This window comes from Daphnia magna, linkage group LG5 (genome assembly GCF_020631705.1).
Source record: "Daphnia magna isolate NIES linkage group LG5, ASM2063170v1.1, whole genome shotgun sequence".
Classification (NCBI taxonomy): domain Eukaryota; kingdom Metazoa; phylum Arthropoda; class Branchiopoda; order Diplostraca; family Daphniidae; genus Daphnia; species Daphnia magna.
Genome location: NC_059186.1, coordinates 11,291,592 through 11,308,862, shown reverse-complemented (window position 1 = coordinate 11,308,862; position 17,271 = coordinate 11,291,592). Strand labels below are relative to the sequence as shown.

At 36.3% G+C, this 17,271-nt stretch overlaps 3 protein-coding genes across 4 annotated transcripts; all 3 read left to right on the top strand.

Annotated features, from left to right (window-relative positions):
- The first annotated feature begins 5 nt into the window (after positions 1–5).
- On the top strand, positions 6–4,358 carry LOC116923513. Its single transcript, XM_045173565.1, has 12 exons — positions 6–225; positions 369–652; positions 708–2,184; positions 2,259–2,373; positions 2,444–2,707; positions 2,792–2,856; positions 2,929–2,988; positions 3,137–3,205; positions 3,305–3,467; positions 3,534–3,626; positions 3,822–3,884; positions 3,963–4,358. Exons 2-12 carry the CDS (start codon positions 370–372, stop codon positions 4,128–4,130), a joined length of 2,820 nt encoding a protein of 939 aa, XP_045029500.1. The 5' UTR covers positions 6–225; position 369; the 3' UTR covers positions 4,131–4,358.
- On the top strand, positions 4,354–5,985 carry LOC116923515. The gene is made up of 8 exons (XM_045173566.1): positions 4,354–4,359; positions 4,439–4,566; positions 4,642–4,778; positions 4,843–4,929; positions 4,992–5,137; positions 5,192–5,432; positions 5,508–5,691; positions 5,743–5,985. The coding sequence occupies exons 3-8, from the start codon at positions 4,755–4,757 to the stop codon at positions 5,823–5,825; spliced, it is 765 nt and encodes a 254-aa protein (XP_045029501.1). The 5' UTR covers positions 4,354–4,359; positions 4,439–4,566; positions 4,642–4,754; the 3' UTR covers positions 5,826–5,985.
- Positions 5,986–6,887: 902 nt separating this feature from the next.
- LOC116923512 lies at positions 6,888–12,542 on the top strand. Of its 2 annotated transcripts, none has more exons than XM_032930000.2 (14): positions 6,888–7,416; positions 7,475–7,567; positions 7,644–7,718; positions 8,182–8,468; positions 8,529–10,582; positions 10,645–10,745; positions 10,821–11,092; positions 11,154–11,218; positions 11,285–11,344; positions 11,460–11,534; positions 11,681–11,855; positions 11,929–12,021; positions 12,081–12,143; positions 12,238–12,542. In XM_032930000.2, the coding sequence occupies exons 4-14, from the start codon at positions 8,355–8,357 to the stop codon at positions 12,400–12,402; spliced, it is 3,237 nt and encodes a 1,078-aa protein (XP_032785891.2). In that variant the 5' UTR covers positions 6,888–7,416; positions 7,475–7,567; positions 7,644–7,718; positions 8,182–8,354; the 3' UTR covers positions 12,403–12,542. The 2 variants fall into 2 exon arrangements, with proteins under 2 accessions (XP_032785891.2, XP_032785890.2); XM_032929999.2 differs by having other exon boundaries at positions 7,637–7,718.
- The last annotated feature ends 4,729 nt before the right edge of the window (positions 12,543–17,271 follow it).

The window sequence follows — 17,271 nt, the reverse complement described above, 5'->3', positions numbered from 1 at the left end:
AGCGTATAATCAAAAGCCTGGTGGCTACTACTGAATTTAGACGCGTGGCCGCCAGGTGCCGCTGGCTTCGTTTTGATTATAAGCCTGTCTGCTGTCTATTCCACATGAAACGAGGACGCTTGACAGAAAAATAGAGTTATATAAACTCGATTGGCGGGAAAAGGAAATTCTTTTAGATTATTCGATAGTTACCCAATGATTCCTGTATTTTGTATGTAAAAATAGGTAATTATTTTTTATTCTGTTGCCTAACTGTACAGTTGTTTACGTTTAGTTAAAGACACAGAAGAAGAGCCATTCTTATTTCTTTTGGTCACGTACATCTTGTTCTTCTCCAAATCGTCTAATCTTAAATATTTTTATCATAGGATGGTTGTTACATGCTATGTCGAAGGATGCAACTCTGGGTATGAGAGCTATGAAAAGATATATTTTTTCAAGCCAAAGGATGATAAGGTTTTAAGTGAATGGCAAAAACTGATAGGCAAACAAAATGCCAAACTGAAAAAACATCATTCTGTTTGCCACAAGCACTTTGAAGATGCTGACATTATGAAACAGAAAATATATGATGGCAAAGATGGGCCAATAGTTATGTATGATTTTTGTCGTTGGAGACTCACTGATGGAGCTCTACCAAAACTTCGTACTGGTAATCAAGATAATTTTGAATTTAGTATGTTACTTCACATTTTCCCCTTCTACAGGAAAACCTGTGCAAAATAGTTTGCCTGTTCCTAATGGTGAAGAACTTAATGTACTGTGTGAAATAAGAAATGCTGTTCAACCAGATTATCACACATTAGACACCTACAGAATTCCAGAAAAACAAACTATAAATCCTAAAGAAATTTGTCTACCTGTATCATGGTTTTGGCAAGAAGGCAGTTCAGTGGAAGAGGAATTCCTTTGCTCAAAATTTAAATGGCTGAATGAGAACAAGTTCGAATACACGAAGACAACCATTATCAACCAAAATAGCAGAACGATCCGCTACTTCGTCCGGGGCCAGCAAGTTTCCCATGAAAATCTCAAGTCTCAGTTCGAATCGCTGGAAGAGCTCGCTGCGTGTGTAAAAACTTTTGATGATGCACAAGACAATGTCAACCCCAAGTTCTCCAACACGACAAGCAATAATATTGAAAAATCAATTTGCGCTGCCATAGATAGACAAAATATTGTTCAACCCGTTGTCGAAAAAAATATCCAGAAAAGGCCTTCAAATCCCTCGAAGAAAACTGACGGTAACATGCGTCATCAGTCTCCAGTGAAATTAAAGTTGCCGATCCAGCATGCAAATCAAAATGTCAGTGGAAAAGATGGTGATCCCAAATTTACTAGCATGCCTACGGATCACACATATGGTATAGCTACTGACAAACCCGTGACACCGGTAAAATTATCTTGCGAAACCCTCCGTGAAAGGAATTCATCAGTTGCCGAAATGATAATTCCTAGTGATGACTGGAGTGTACGACCTGCTGATGATAGAGCGGCCTTTACGTTGCAATACCCCCATGAATTTTTTAGCACTTGTGTTTCCAAGTCGAAAGAACTTGAACAAATGCTTCTTAAACATCCCAGTTCTGACGAATACGAGAACTCGACTTACAGTTTGGTTTCGTACCATTTGGAAACATGGTGTCTTGGGGTTTATTCACCTTTCAAATTCGATGGTGTTACTTCCACTGGCATTGTGAAGCATAAAGCTCGCCTTTCGAAAGTCAGGAACGGGAAAATTATTGCAAAGGATGGCATCGATTTACATAAGCCGTCTTTCCTAGTAGCACAGCCAGTGCACTCCTACCGTCGCAGCAAAGCCCTCCGTCCTAGTGTTTCAAAGCAAACCAGAAAATCAGCATTGCAAATGGATAAAATTGAAAATATGAAATCTCACAAGGAAAAAATTCACGTCACATTAAACGGAGAACTATCTGTTCCACTTACTCTATCCGATCTCTTTTGCGAGGATAGTAATTCCAATGGGTATTCTCGACAGGGCGAATCAAACGTTCGACAGGATCTCTTCATTTCGGAGATTTGCTCAAACAGTCCATCAGCGAACACAGAAAACGAAAAGGAAGAAGGTGACCTTGTGCTGGCGAAGGTCTTTCTAGAGAGAGAAGCTCTTCGAAAGAAAATGCTAAGAAAAAAACTTCGTGATTTTTCTGCGAAACTTTACAAGTAATGCATTTTGAACGTCCTTTTCTGTGAGCCTTTCAAAATTACAGTGCGTTAACTAAAATCCCATATTTAAGGAGCAAAAACATCGCACGTTCCATTTTGATGGCGGCCAAAGAATTTGGAATGAAAAAACGCGAGTTTGACGTATCAGACGAAACAAAACGGCCGTTAATCACCAAGAAAGCTAGCCGTAAGACCGTTACTCTTTGTTTTTCATATTTTGATTTTTGACATGATTCATATAACTTTTCTTGTGCAGCCCAAAACCCAGTGCAACCAGTGCGGCAAAATGATTCTAGTTGCTCGAATGAAATTCCATCTTAAAGTTCACAGTGGTGTGAAGTCACACTTATGTGAACTGTGTGGCCGGGCATTTGTACTTAGGAACAGCCTTAACTCGCATCTTCGATTCCATCATCGTGGACAGGCTCGTCCTAAACATTTCAAGTGTAGCACATGTGGCTTTCCTTGTAGGGCAAAACATCACTTGGAAGTTCATGAAAGGATCCATACCAACGAAAGGGTAAAATAATTTGCAGTTTTTGCTTCTGGATGTTAAACTGTGATGTGTTTCATGATTTATTTATTTATAAATTTTTTCATGCAGCCATTTGATTGCAAATACTGTGACAAGAAATTTCGGGAAAAGGGGACTCTCATCCGCCATATCCGGTATGCAAGTGTTCAATGTTTAGAATGTTCTAGCAGTCGCAATAATGCCTTGTGCAAATCCAATAACAACAGTACTCATACCGGTGAAAAGCCATACGCGTGCAACATTTGTGGAACGTCGTACGCTGCCAGGTGATTAGTGAAAAGTGACTATGTTCTTCCCAGTTCTTCTGTGGAAAATCGTAGATCAACAAAACAGGAATCACTATATATCAAATACTAATGCTAGTCATTATGTTTCCATTGTGATGCCTTAATCTGAACGGCTGTTGCATCTCAGGCAAACGTACGTCAGCCACTACAGGAGTAAACACGAAAATAAGGAACCAGGAACCGAACGGTTATCGCGGTAATTCTCTTGAATTTGATATTTCATTCCGGTAATCTTTATGACGTTATCATACCTTAATTTTCTATTTTACTTTTCTCCAATTTCGTGCTGAGTTAGGCGCTGGAACGGTCCAACTTACAGTTGCGAATTTTGTCAAAAAACGTTTCACAGGCTTTTGACGTACGAAAGACACCGCAGCACTCACACAGGAGTTGCCGCTGCCATCCCTTGTCGGCTATTCGGCTGTGATTTCACGTATTCGGATTTGGGGCAGCTAAGGGTATTCTGTTTCATTTTTTAAAACTGATAGTTGACTTTTGAAATTTATTTGGTTTGTTTGTATAAGAATCACATGTTAGCAGAACATCCCGAGAAAGCGTATGTCTGTAATGAGTGCAAGAAAATTTTTCTGACAAAGATGAATCTGACTTTACATCAGGTAATTTTTAGTTTGTTACAATTTTCTTAAACTTACCCTGGCGTAAACAATTTTAGTTAAATTTAAAAAAATCTGGTAGTTAGATTTCAGAAATAAATTTAAGAACAGAACTCAAAATGAGTTAAAATATGTTCTCAAAATAATTGAAATTTATGACATCTTTAAATTTTTGTATTTATTTATTTTTTCTGTTAGTCCGTTCATGATCCTTCGCGTGGTTTCCAGTGCTCTTATTGTCCTGTTAGAGTGACGGCTAAGGCAAGTTTTCCCATAGCATTAGTTTAACATAGAACTAATTAAAGTTTCTTGGCTGTAATGAATTATATTTTGTTATAGGAAAGCTTGGTTGCACACGAAAAGCTTCATACTCGGGAAACGCCGCATGAATGTTCTTTCTGTGAAATGCGTTTCCATAGCACGTATATGTTGCAGATTCATGTGCGCACACATCAGCCTAGTCATCTCAAAAGGAAACGTCGAAGAAAAAATCCTGTTGATAAGTGAACCATCCATTACTTGTTGTCACTATTATAGCTTTGCTCCATAGCAAGAGTATTAAGAATCACGACTTGTGGACCCACTCCTCAGGTCTAAAAACTTGGTTCAGTTTTTTTTATTCAAGTGTCTTTCCTGGGGATTTTTTAAAAAATTACTATCGTCTCTGTACATCGGAATACATCCCTTGAGGACGCAGCACCGTATAGCAAATATACGAAAAATGATTTACAGCTATGTAATGAGTACATTATTTTTTGTCTCTCAAAGGTGTGGTAATGCTGAAAATTATTATAATTGTTCTTATACGTTTTAAGTAGAATTTTTCTGTTAATTCTGCCTCTGTATGGTGGCATTGTTATTGGTGCCAAGAGAAGAGAACAGCAACGTCTTCAAGAAATTGTCAAGACGTGTGGATTTGAAACCATTACAAAGTTTCTCAAGGGTTTGTTCTTTTCAAAATAATTTTTTACTATATTCTCAGCTGCTGCAGAACATTTATTTTATATTGTATTTTTAGAAGATTTACCACAGGCACATGTTGTGCCAAAAGAAGAGAATTTTTCTATCGCTGTATCTCGTAACGAGGAAGTGCTTAAGAAATGTGATTGGTGGGAGTTACCCGAAGGGCTCATGTGCGCATCATGTTTGAATCAGGTATGAACAACTTTGCCATTATTGTGAATTGCATTTCTAATTGTAATTTATTTTAAAACTTTAGGTACCCAATGTATTTTCCACTAGAACATTTGATAAACGTGTGTGTAAAGCCTGTTATAGGGGAAACTTTCCACAAACATCGCAGGCAGTAAGTATTTTTTATGAAAGTTAAATATCACTTACTTATTTTGCGGAAATACATTTATTTAGCTAGAAGCTAAATTATCTATGGTGAGATATCCTCCGTTCTCAACTAAAGGAGTAAACCACGTAGCTTTTGTAGGACGTCAGTCCAGAGGACATTTCCTTACCGAAAAAAGTTTCGATGGCTTAAAATCATTTGCTCGTGAATGGAGGTAACAATTATTTATTTTTAATTGTAGACGAGTTTAACATACATTTTCTTTTAGTGATTTCCCTTTTAGATCAACAAAAATACAAAACTGGGTGGGATGCTTCGGTGCCAGAGGCTCTGGTTTGGCCACTTATAGTGCAATGCACGAAAAGTTGGATAAGAATCCGAACGGAAACACATTCATCCCGATGTCCGAATTGGTAATCCGATTATGTGCCTTCCACAGACCAGGATGTGACCACGTCACAATTGTGTTTTACAATTTCAATTCATTTTCAGTGAAGTCCCAAAATTTGGTAAGTTTTTTTTTAGATTTTTATGTAAATTAGTAAAACGCCACTATTGATCAATTATTCCATTCCATTTTCCAGATGGCAATTCTTTCAGATTTTGAAAAGGCAAATGTCACTCTAAAAGATGTGTCATTCATGTCTTATGGGAATTTGACAAATTGTAAGGGCACTGTTTTTGCCCCATTCGTGGTTGCTGGTGATGAGATGTCACGAATTGTAAAGGAACGCCAATTAACTGATTGGATTTCTTCGATGAAATTAGGTAAGTAATTGTTATTTATTCAGTGTTCCTAATTAATATGTGTCTTTAAAGCATGTAGCGCTCGAATGTTTCCCTTAAGCTCGGGTCGAAACAAAGCCGCATTTGACAATGAAGATGACGAGGACGCCCAGTGAATGAATATAATGAAGATGACGCAATAATTCTTCAATATTTGATTCAATGCTAATGCGGCCATGTTGAAGCAGCTATAAGTCCGCCAAGCTATAAATTTTTTTGTTTTCCCGTTTCATTTGTGTTTTCCAGCTTTTGGATACGAAGGCGAATTTTTTGTGATCCATTTTCTTTTCCTCTCTTCTTCTTTTATTGTTTTTTTACTTTTAGCTCTCATAATATTCGTCGCGTTTTACTTCTCGAAAAAGAAACAATTGAAAATCGACAGAGGATAGAAATAAAAAAAATTCTTTCAAAGACGGTGGTGCAGTATAGGAATGTTATCCGAATTGATGAAATATGGTTCCCGCGAAACCACAATACTTTTTTTTTGTTTTATTTTATGTATTTTTTAAATTTAGGTTACAAGTGTTTTTCTTTCTTTTTGGCCGAGAGAATTGAACGAAATAATAACAACATTCTATATAATAACAATATTCTATCCGTCAACACCACGGAATACGTCTACTCATTCATCTCCGGCCAGCAAAGCTGACTCCACAGACATTTGGCGAATCAATGGCAATCATGATTGATTTGATTGATTGATTTGATCAACCATTGATCAATGAAGAACTTCGTTTCTTCATCATGTATCTCATGTATTATTTGAACGAAAATGGTGATAGAGTTTACACTCTGAAGGTACGGATACATATCCATCCACTGAAAAATTGACTTTAATTTTACGTTCTTTTTCCGTAGCGTATGGATCCACAGGGCAAGCCGACAATTTCTGCCCATCCAGGTATGTTTATACAAAATATAAATCGTTAGAGCTACACCGTAAAATCTGTGTTTTCCTTACAGCTCGTTTCTCACCAGAGGATAAATATTCTCAGCAAAGAATTATAATAAAGAAGAGGTTTGGCTTACTCCCAACACAGAAAGCCACAGCCAATTCCCCAGTTGTTCAGTCTCTTCAAATGCAACGTGTTTCCACTTGGGGCTATGAGATGGCGTAGCAGAATTGTACGTCTTGGCGGACTTATAACGAACGGTGGGAGTGGGAGCGTTACGTTCCCCTCGTCTCTCTGCTTGTATCTGCATGCACGTAGATTTACCCGGCCTACTTCTTCATACCTCACTCAGCCATCTGGCCTACTAGCGCCAAACCAACGAATTATTTTCACGACATCCATATTCAATTTCACCATTGTGTGTGTGTTTTTTTTTTTTTTTTTTTTTTTTATGTTCGGCAGTGCCCATGACGTAGAATGGTAGGCAAACCAAAGTGCTTAGTGAGATCATGCAACAATATTCACCCAGTTCCCAGAGGTTGTTCATGGCATCAATGGCCAGCACAAGAAACTGCCATACATCGGTGGATGATTGCATTACGGGAAAATAAAGCCGCCACAGGATTTTCGGAGCATAGCCTTCCTGATCTCGAAGGCCAAAGAATTTGCAGTGATCATTTCGAAAAGACGTGTTTTAAAGAAGGTGTTGTAAGAAGACTGAAACCAACTGCAGTTCCTACCATTTTCAAGCTACCAACACATAAGGATCCAACATCATCAACAACTATTTGGAAACAACATACTGTTGAGTCAAGTAAAAATATGATACCAACAGTTTTATCTGCAAATTAGCTTTTGCAACCAATTTTTAGGTAGTTCACATCAAAATAAAAATACTGCAACTAAAACAATTCTGATAGCAGCATTACCAACAAGTGTGCAACAAAGCACAGGCGTACATCAAGGTACACCATACACATACACCTTATCCCAAACTTTTTAAGTCTATGCTACATTTATACATTTTTTATAAGATCACAGTGATTTGGCCAGACAAGCTGACTGCATCAATATGGGACATCAGTTCGGTCAAGCAAACAAAGAAACACCAAAAAGGTAAGCTGGACATACCAAGATAGTAGCAGTACATATCTTGAATGAACTCATGTTTAAGCTTATGCTCCAACCAGTCTTAGCAATCAATGCTTAAGTTCTTTTGAGGGACAAACTGTGGAAGCATTGCTACCCATTTTTATTGTTCGTCATTAGAGGTTGAGATAGATAGGTTAGCCCTGTTGGAGAGGATAGATGGTGGTTCGTCAGCCAGCAGTATGTATAGAAGGCTCTAGTAGAGAAGCAAATGATTACTGTAAATCTCGGAGGCTAGAATCTCTAGAATAGGCTACATTTTGGTTATTAGGTTCAAGCAGCTGCACCCTGGTTATTTTACCGTTCAACCATACCCATAAATGTAACAAGAAAAAATGCGTCAAACGAGACCGTTCCATTACGATGTTTGTTGACCATAATATTTTCTGGGGCTTACTATGCTTGTATCTATCTTAATCCAATGTTGTAGGATCGGTGCGAAGTGCTACGTAAAGGGGTGCAAATCTGGATATGATTCCTGCAAGGAAAGCATACACTTTTTCAAACCAAAAGATGAAAAAACAGTGTACGTATGGCAAAAGCTTATAGGTCGGAACGATTTGAAACTGGGAAAATTTCACTCGGTTTGCCACAAGCACTTCGATGATGCAGATATTATCAAAGAGACAACAGTTCAAGGGGATAAAGGCCAAGCGGCAGCCTGTGACCCAACACGTTGGAGGCTTGTTGGTGGAGCCGTACCAAAATATTTTCTTGGTAACGTAGCAGGAATTTTCAGATATTTGATTCTTTACAGTATAATTCTTTCCTACACAGGGAATCCTGCAAGGTGAATTACAACAATTTAGGAAAATTGCAATAAGGCCTACGGATTTAAGATCTCCTGCTCCTGCTGCGACACCTATTGTTGTGCCGAAGACAATTGTACGCAAGGAAGCCACAATGATGCCGCAAACTAAGCAACAAGACACTATAGAAGGAACACTTCCTGAAAAACCTCCGGTTGCCCCTCAAAAAACTTATAGCAACCGGAAAAAATCTCAGGCTTTGGCTAAATCACCTATTCTGCATTCAGATAATGATGCCAGTAGAAACCTTGGTGAATCTGACAATTTTACACTAAAAAGCGCCTTAAATCCGAAGGAAACTCTCATTACGCTTCCATCTTCACCGGCAGGAAATTCTGCGAAACTGTCACAACCAGCTCGAAATAGTTTAATAATCAGACCAAATGTGCCTGAAGATTCAAGTGGATGTGAAGTGAGAGTTAGTAATCAAGACAAGCAGCTGTCATTGCCTAACAAAACAGTGCAGGCGGATATGATCTTGCCGAAACAAGCTGCTCTTCCTTCAACATGGATTTGCCAACCAGGACTTCTAATTAGGCCGAATATGCCTGTGCATGGTGATCGCGCAATTTGTATTTCTGCTCAGCAGATCCAACAATTTCCGGTACCTTATATCGTTGCACATCAGAACCTGCTGAACCCTAAGGAAGCTGTTCTTCCTCCATCGTGGTCCTGGCAAGAAAATTATCTGCCGAAAAAACAGTCAATTTGCTTAAAATTTAAATGGCTGGAAGAAAACAACTTATTCGAGTTCACCAAGTCCGTCATAGTCAGCGAGGGCGTATGTTCAAACAACATAGGCACCCCTACCCATACCATTCGCTACTTTGTTCGAGGGCGGCAGGTTTATCACCGAACTCTAAATTCGCAGTTCTCTACGATCAATGAACTTACTTCCTACTTGAAGCTTTATGATGACATTCCAGAATGTGTTGGTTATGCAGATAAGAAATTATACGAAAATTCACTGCTATCAAAATTTCCAAACGCGAGTGGAAGTCAATCGAATTCATGCCTTCTGTTGGCGTCGGAGAGAAGCAACCTGTGCTCCTATTGTTTGTCTTTGACGACGCCCACGATTCAACATCGCATAGTGATCTATACCAACAGTTTACCAATAACAGATTGTTTTCCTACAACGGACTCTCAAGATGTTATCGCATGTGGCAACGTCACGACTCATGGCAAGGAAATCGTGCGCAATGTTCTTCTACCTAATGGTAATGCTGGTATTCCTGTAATTGCAGAGGAAGGAACAATTTCCGAAAAAAATCCAGATCCGGAAGCCGTTACGCTGCCTGTTACAAGTGAATTTGTTGGCAGTTATGTTCCAAAATCAGAAGATCTTGAATCAGTCTTAATCAAACTAAGCAGTCCCTTTGAGTCATCAAGCTACCCGTTGTTCCTCTATCATTTGCAAACATGGTGCTGTGGTATTTATGCTCCTTCTGAAGTGTCTGTCCTCCCATCAGCGACCTCTGCATCGGCTACACCGACACTGGATGAAGGACAACCGATCATACATGACTGGACTTCATTTAGCCAACCAACCTTCTTGGTTTCACAACCACAGCGCGTGTACTGCCGACGTAAACGCGCTGCTGCAAGGCGGATGAAAGAAATAAAGGGGGCACTAATCAAGTGGACCGATGTTGAGAATATGGCATATAACAATGGAAAAGTCCACGTCACTTTGAAGGGACAACCTGCTGTCCAGAATAACCTACCCCGAGTGTTTCACGACGAAATGGATTCCTATGATGGCGACTCCAACGAATTAAATATCAAGAAAAATGGACGCTCACCTAGTTATAGCAGTTTGTCGGAAAGTGAAGATTCGTCGATTGTAATAATGGATGATGATAGCGAATATTCGCCGAGTGGAAGCAGCAGCACTGACGTTGAAGAAAATGAGAGCGATGAAAACGATCTAGCGTTGGCCGAGCGTCTTTTACGAACAGAAATCCACTTAAAGAGAAGGTTGCAAAGGAAATTCCTATGGTACTCGAAGATGCTTACTAGGTAAAAACTTCGTTCATTTTCGTTGTGAGGTATAATTTATAATTCCTTCCTTGATATTATAGGAGCAAAGAAATAGGTCGTTCTATTTTAAAGGCATCACAAGAATTTGAGGATAGATGCCGAAATGGAATAATAAAGCAGCAAATTGTCAAGAAATCGGGCCGTAAGTTTCTAAACTTTTCCATGTCTCCTTCCCGTTTACAGATTATCTACATCAATTATACGTTTTTGCGCTTAGCTAAAAAACAATGCAATGAATGCGGAAAAATGATCCATGCCAAGGGGTTCCAAGATCATGTCAAACTTCATAGCGGCATAAAGTCACACTTATGCGAGCTATGTGGTCGAGCATTTGTGTTTAGATCCAGCCTGAATTCCCATATTCGGCTAAATCATCGTGGAATATCACGCACCAAACCGCCCAAAAATTTTATGTGTAGTACTTGCGGTCATACTGTAAGTTCAAAGGAACGTTTGGGAATTCATGAAAGGATTCACACCGATGAAAGGGTAAGAAAAATGCGATTAACTACCAGGGAATATTTATTTATGTATATATGGTATTTTCCAGCCATTTGATTGCAAATATTGTGACAAAAAATTTCGCGAGAAAGGCACTCTTGTACGCCACATTCGGTAATTTTCCATCTTTCCAATTTGAACGAAATCGAAAAGCCACATAATTACAAATCTTGTTTTCAGAACTCATACAGGTGAGAGACCATATGCTTGCAACATCTGTGGGAAATCTTACCGGTCAAGGTAATGAAAATATTGGTGTTTTATGGTTCTATTTGAGAACCTTACTGAAAAATGCGCCACTAATTAACGGTAAAATTTACCTGTGATCTGCTGAACTATCATTATATCTCACCAGGTTCGCGTACGTCAGTCATCATAGAACTAAACATGAAACAAAAGAAAAAGAAGTGAAAAAGGATCCGATGGAGGAGTAATTATAAATTTTTGTCCATATATGTAGAATTCTACCATGTAGTTGAATGAATTCCTTTATTCAATCTACGAAAATAGCATTTTTCTGATAGAAATATCTCTTTTAATTATCATTTAAATTTCTGTATTTACTCTCTATCTTAGCCGACGCAAACACCCTAAAATCGGTTATCGCTGTGAATACTGTGGAAAGGAGTTTTGTCAAGGCCGAATCTTGGCATACGAAAAACATCTCACCACCCACACAGGTGTTTCTGCTGCTATTCCTTGCACACAGCCTGGCTGTGATTTCACATATTCAGATATGACGCAGCTAAAGGTATTTCTTGACTTTATGGACATAAATATTTTTTCGTATTGTGAAATGAAATCGGTATTGGTTGTCTGCGTAGGAACACACATTGGCACAACACCCTGAAAAGGCATACACATGCGATGTGTGTAACAAAATCTTTCTCACGAAGCAAACTCTAACAGATCATCGGGTAATTTTAACGATTTTTTAAAATAGAGCTTTATACATTTTTTCCACTGCTGTTTATAGTCAATGCACGATCCAACTCGAGGCTTCCAGTGCTCGTTTTGTCCCGTAAAGTTGACGGTTAAGGTAAGGTTCTAAGGGGTTGGTTGTAATTTGTGAAATATTTTTACCTCATGCATCGCAAATTTTTTTTTTTTCTTCCTTTTTGTTTTATCTCCAGTCAAGTCTGATTGCTCACGAAAAGCTTCACACCCGGGAAACACCACACGAATGTTCTTTTTGTGAAATGCGTTTCCATAGCACTTATCTGTTGCAGATTCACATGCGCACTCATCAGCCTAGTCAGCTCAAAAGAAAACGCTACAGAAAACCGGTTGAGAAATAGTACCAAAATTCTCCATCATGATGTTATTGGCGGGTTAAACATTCTGCTTTCATTTGTGTGACAAACCTTTGTTTGAATTCCGATATTCCAATGGATTTCGTTATGTGCCAGATGTGGAATAGAAAAATGTTTTCAAGAAATTTTTCGGTAAATTAATTCTATTAGTTAAAAAAAATGGAAGAAACGAATTAAAACGTGTGTGTAAAAAACCAAAAATTGCGATTCAAATTTCAAAGTAATGGTAACGTGATGGCACGGATTTACTCCATTACCAGTAGAAGGAAACAGGCACAGTCTTGTCCATGGACTAGTTAAATTTCAGATAGTGAAACGTGTCAAGGTTGTAATATATTCATTGTATTACTTAATAATTGGCCTCCTCATCATAACATCCCCGTTCATGAGCGAGATAATCCCTTTTTTTTACTTAAACAATTGGGCTAAAAAAAAAACTAAAGTTGGGGCGCTAACAGCACTTTGTTTTATTTTATTAAAAAACGGCTGCTTAAACAAGAAATGAATGAAAATCACGGAAATCAAGCTTATTTTTTGATTGGCCTTATAGTTTATGAAATAATCGTAAAAAACTAAAACTAAAGTTGTGGCGCTAACAGCACTTTGTTTTATTTTATTTAAGAAATGGCTAATTTAACAAGAAAACCAATCACTTAATCGAAATCAGCGTTCAATTTTGATTATGATGAGTGATTATTGTCGAATTTCAAGAGATGTCCTTTATGGCAGATTTTGACGAAAGTGGGAAGGCTATACCCTTCCCACTTTTTCAATTTTGGCAAAATTTCAAATTCTGCTTAAAACACATGATTTTTATTCTGAATTGAATGAAAATCACGGAAATCAAGCTTATTTTTGTTGGCCTTTTATAGTTTATGAAATAATGTAAAAATAAAACAAAGTATAGCACTTTGTTTTATTTTATTTAAGAAATGGCTAATTTAACAAAAAACCAATCATTAATCGAAATCAGCGTTCAATTATTATGATGAGTGATTATTGTCGAATTTCAAGAGATGTCCTTAGGCTTTTAAATTTCAAACTTGCTTAAAACACATGATTTTTATTCTGAATTGAATGAAAATCACGGAAATCAATTTTTTTTTGATTGGCCTTATAGTTTATGAAATAATCGTAAAAAACTAAAACTAAAGTTGTGGCGCTAACAGCACTTTGTTTTATTTTATTTAAGAAATGGCTAATTTAACAAGAAAACCAATCACTTAATCGAAATCAGCGTTCAATTTTGATTATGATGAGTGATTATTGTCGAATTTCAAGAGATGTCCTTTATGGCAGATTTTGACGAAAGTGGGAAGGCTATACCCTTCCCACTTTTTCAATTTTGGCAAAATTTCAAATTCTGCTTAAAACACATGATTTTTATTCTGAATTGAATGAAAATCACGGAAATCAAGCTTATTTTTTGATTGGCCTTATAGTTTATGAAATAATCGTAAAAAACTAAAACTAAAGTTGTGGCGCTAACAGCACTTTGTTTTATTTTATTTAAGAAATGGCTAATTTAACAAGAAAACCAATCACTTAATCGAAATCAGCGTTCAATTTTGATTATGATGAGTGATTATTGTCGAATTTCAAGAGATGTCCTTTATGGCAGATTTTGACGAAAGTGGGAAGGCTATACCCTTCCCACTTTTTCAATTTTGGCAAAATTTCAAATTCTGCTTAAAACACATGATTTTTATTCTGAATTGAATGAAAATCACGGAAATCAAGCTTATTTTTTGATTGGCCTTATAGTTTATGAAATAATCGTAAAAAACTAAAACTAAAGTTGTGGCGCTAACAGCACTTTGTTTTATTTTATTTAAGAAATGGCTAATTTAACAAGAAAACCAATCACTTAATCGAAATCAGCGTTCAATTTTGATTATGATGAGTGATTATTGTCGAATTTCAAGAGATGTCCTTTATTGGCAGATTTTGACGAAAGTGGGAAGGCTATACCCTTCCCACTTTTTCAATTTTGGCAAAATTTCAAATTCTGCTTAAAACACATGATTTTTATTCTGAATTGAATGAAAATCACGGAAATCAAGCTTATTTTTTGATTGGCCTTATAGTTTATGAAATAATCGTAAAAAACTAAAACTAAAGTTGTGGCGCTAACAGCACTTTGTTTTATTTTATTTAAGAAATGGCTAATTTAACAAGAAAACCAATCACTTAATCGAAATCAGCGTTCAATTTTGATTATGATGAGTGATTATTGTCGAATTTCAAGAGATGTCCTTTATGGCAGATTTTGACGAAAGTGGGAAGGCTATACCCTTCCCACTTTTTCAATTTTGGCAAAATTTCAAATTCTGCTTAAAACACATGATTTTTATTCTGAATTGAATGAAAATCACGGAAATCAAGCTTATTTTTTGATTGGCCTTATAGTTTATGAAATAATCGTAAAAAACTAAAACTAAAGTTGTGGCGCTAACAGCACTTTGTTTTATTTTATTTAAGAAATGGCTAATTTAACAAGAAAACCAATCACTTAATCGAAATCAGCGTTCAATTTTGATTATGATGAGTGATTATTGTCGAATTTCAAGAGATGTCCTTTTTGGCAGATTTTGACGAAAGTGGGAAGGCTATACCCTTCCCACTTTTTCAATTTTGGCAAAATTTCAAATTCTGCTTAAAACACATGATTTTTATTCTGAATTGAATGAAAATCACGGAAATCAAGCTTATTTTTTGATTGGCCTTATAGTTTATGAAATAATCGTAAAAAACTAAAACTAAAGTTGTGGCGCTAACAGCACTTTGTTTTATTTTATTTAAGAAATGGCTAATTTAACAAGAAAACCAATCACTTAATCGAAATCAGCGTTCAATTTTGATTATGATGAGTGATTATTGTCGAATTTCAAGAGATGTCCTTTTTGGCAGATTTTGACGAAAGTGGGAAGGCTATACCCTTCCCACTTTTTCAATTTTGGCAAAATTTCAAATTCTGCTTAAAACACATGATTTTTATTCTGAATTGAATGAAAATCACGGAAATCAAGCTTATTTTTTGATTGGCCTTATAGTTTATGAAATAATCGTAAAAAACTAAAACTAAAGTTGTGGCGCTAACAGCACTTTGTTTTATTTTATTTAAGAAATGGCTAATTTAACAAGAAAACCAATCACTTAATCGAAATCAGCGTTCAATTTTGATTATGATGAGTGATTATTGTCGAATTTCAAGAGATGTCCTTTATTGGCAGATTTTGACGAAAGTGGGAAGGCTATACCCTTCCCACTTTTTCAATTTTGGCAAAATTTCAAATTCTGCTTAAAACACATGATTTTTATTCTGAATTGAATGAAAATCACGGAAATCAAGCTTATTTTTTGATTGGCCTTATAGTTTATGAAATAATCGTAAAAAACTAAAACTAAAGTTGTGGCGCTAACAGCACTTTGTTTTATTTTATTTAAGAAATGGCTAATTTAACAAGAAAACCAATCACTTAATCGAAATCAGCGTTCAATTTTGATTATGATGAGTGATTATTGTCGAATTTCAAGAGATGTCCTTTTTGGCAGATTTTGACGAAAGTGGGAAGGCTATACCCTTCCCACTTTTTCAATTTTGGCAAAATTTCAAATTCTGCTTAAAACACATGATTTTTATTCTGAATTGAATGAAAATCACGGAAATCAAGCTTATTTTTTGATTGGCCTTATAGTTTATGAAATAATCGTAAAAAACTAAAACTAAAGTTGTGGCGCTAACAGCACTTTGTTTTATTTTATTTAAGAAATGGCTAATTTAACAAGAAAACCAATCACTTAATCGAAATCAGCGTTCAATTTTGATTATGATGAGTGATTATTGTCGAATTTCAAGAGATGTCCTTTTTGGCAGATTTTGACGAAAGTGGGAAGGCTATACCCTTCCCACTTTTTCAATTTTGGCAAAATTTCAAATTCTGCTTAAAACACATGATTTTTATTCTGAATTGAATGAAAATCACGGAAATCAAGCTTATTTTTTGATTGGCCTTATAGTTTATGAAATAATCGTAAAAAACTAAAACTAAAGTTGTGGCGCTAACAGCACTTTGTTTTATTTTATTTAAGAAATGGCTAATTTAACAAGAAAACCAATCACTTAATCGAAATCAGCGTTCAATTTTGATTATGATGAGTGATTATTGTCGAATTTCAAGAGATGTCCTTTTGGCAGATTTTGACGAAAGTGGGAAGGCTATAACCCTTCCCACTTTTTCAATTTTGGCAAAATTTCAAATTCTGCTTAAAACACATGATTTTTATTCTGAATTGAATGAAAATCACGGAAATCAAGCTTATTTTTTGATTGGCCTTATAGTTTATGAAATAATCGTAAAAAACTAAAACTAAAGTTGTGGCGCTAACAGCACTTTGTTTTATTTTATTTAAGAAATGGCTAATTTAACAAGAAAACCAATCACTTAATCGAAATCAGCGTTCAATTTTGATTATGATGAGTGATTATTGTCGAATTTCAAGAGATGTCCTTTTTGGCAGATTTTGACGAAAGTGGGAAGGCTATACCCTTCCCACTTTTTCAATTTTGGCAAAATTTCAAATTCTGCTTAAAACACATGATTTTTATTCTGAATTGAATGAAAATCACGGAAATCAAGCTTATTTTTTGATTGGCCTTATAGTTTATGAAATAATCGTAAAAAACTAAAACTAAAGTTGTGGCGCTAACAGCACTTTGTTTTATTTTATTTAAGAAATGGCTAATTTAACAAGAAAACCAATCACTTAATCGAAATCAGCGTTCAATTTTGATTATGATGAGTGATTATTGTCGAATTTCAAGAGATGTCCTTTTTGGCAGATTTTGACGAA

What these genes read in the sequence shown, in the direction of transcription:
- LOC116923513 (XM_045173565.1), top strand. Translation starts at nt 370, where the DNA reads ATGGTTGTTACATGCTATGTCGAAGGATGCAACTCTGGGTATGAGAGC. An exon ending in TCTACCAAAACTTCGTACTG is followed by an intron (nt 653 to 707) that starts GTAATCAAGATA and finishes CCCCTTCTACAG; the next exon opens with GAAAACCTGTGCAAAATAGT. An exon ending in GGAACGTCGTACGCTGCCAG is followed by an intron (nt 2,989 to 3,136) that starts GTGATTAGTGAA and finishes GTTGCATCTCAG; the next exon opens with GCAAACGTACGTCAGCCACT.
- LOC116923512 (XM_032930000.2), top strand. Translation starts at nt 8,355, where the DNA reads ATGATGCAGATATTATCAAAGAGACAACAGTTCAAGGGGATAAAGGCC. An exon ending in TACTCGAAGATGCTTACTAG is followed by an intron (nt 10,583 to 10,644) that starts GTAAAAACTTCG and finishes TTGATATTATAG; the next exon opens with GAGCAAAGAAATAGGTCGTT. An exon ending in AAAAAGGATCCGATGGAGGA is followed by an intron (nt 11,535 to 11,680) that starts GTAATTATAAAT and finishes TCTCTATCTTAG; the next exon opens with CCGACGCAAACACCCTAAAA.
- LOC116923515 (XM_045173566.1), top strand. Translation starts at nt 4,755, where the DNA reads ATGTGCGCATCATGTTTGAATCAG. An exon ending in TTCCACAAACATCGCAGGCA is followed by an intron (nt 4,930 to 4,991) that starts GTAAGTATTTTT and finishes ACATTTATTTAG; the next exon opens with CTAGAAGCTAAATTATCTAT. An exon ending in GATTTCTTCGATGAAATTAG is followed by an intron (nt 5,692 to 5,742) that starts GTAAGTAATTGT and finishes GTGTCTTTAAAG; the next exon opens with CATGTAGCGCTCGAATGTTT.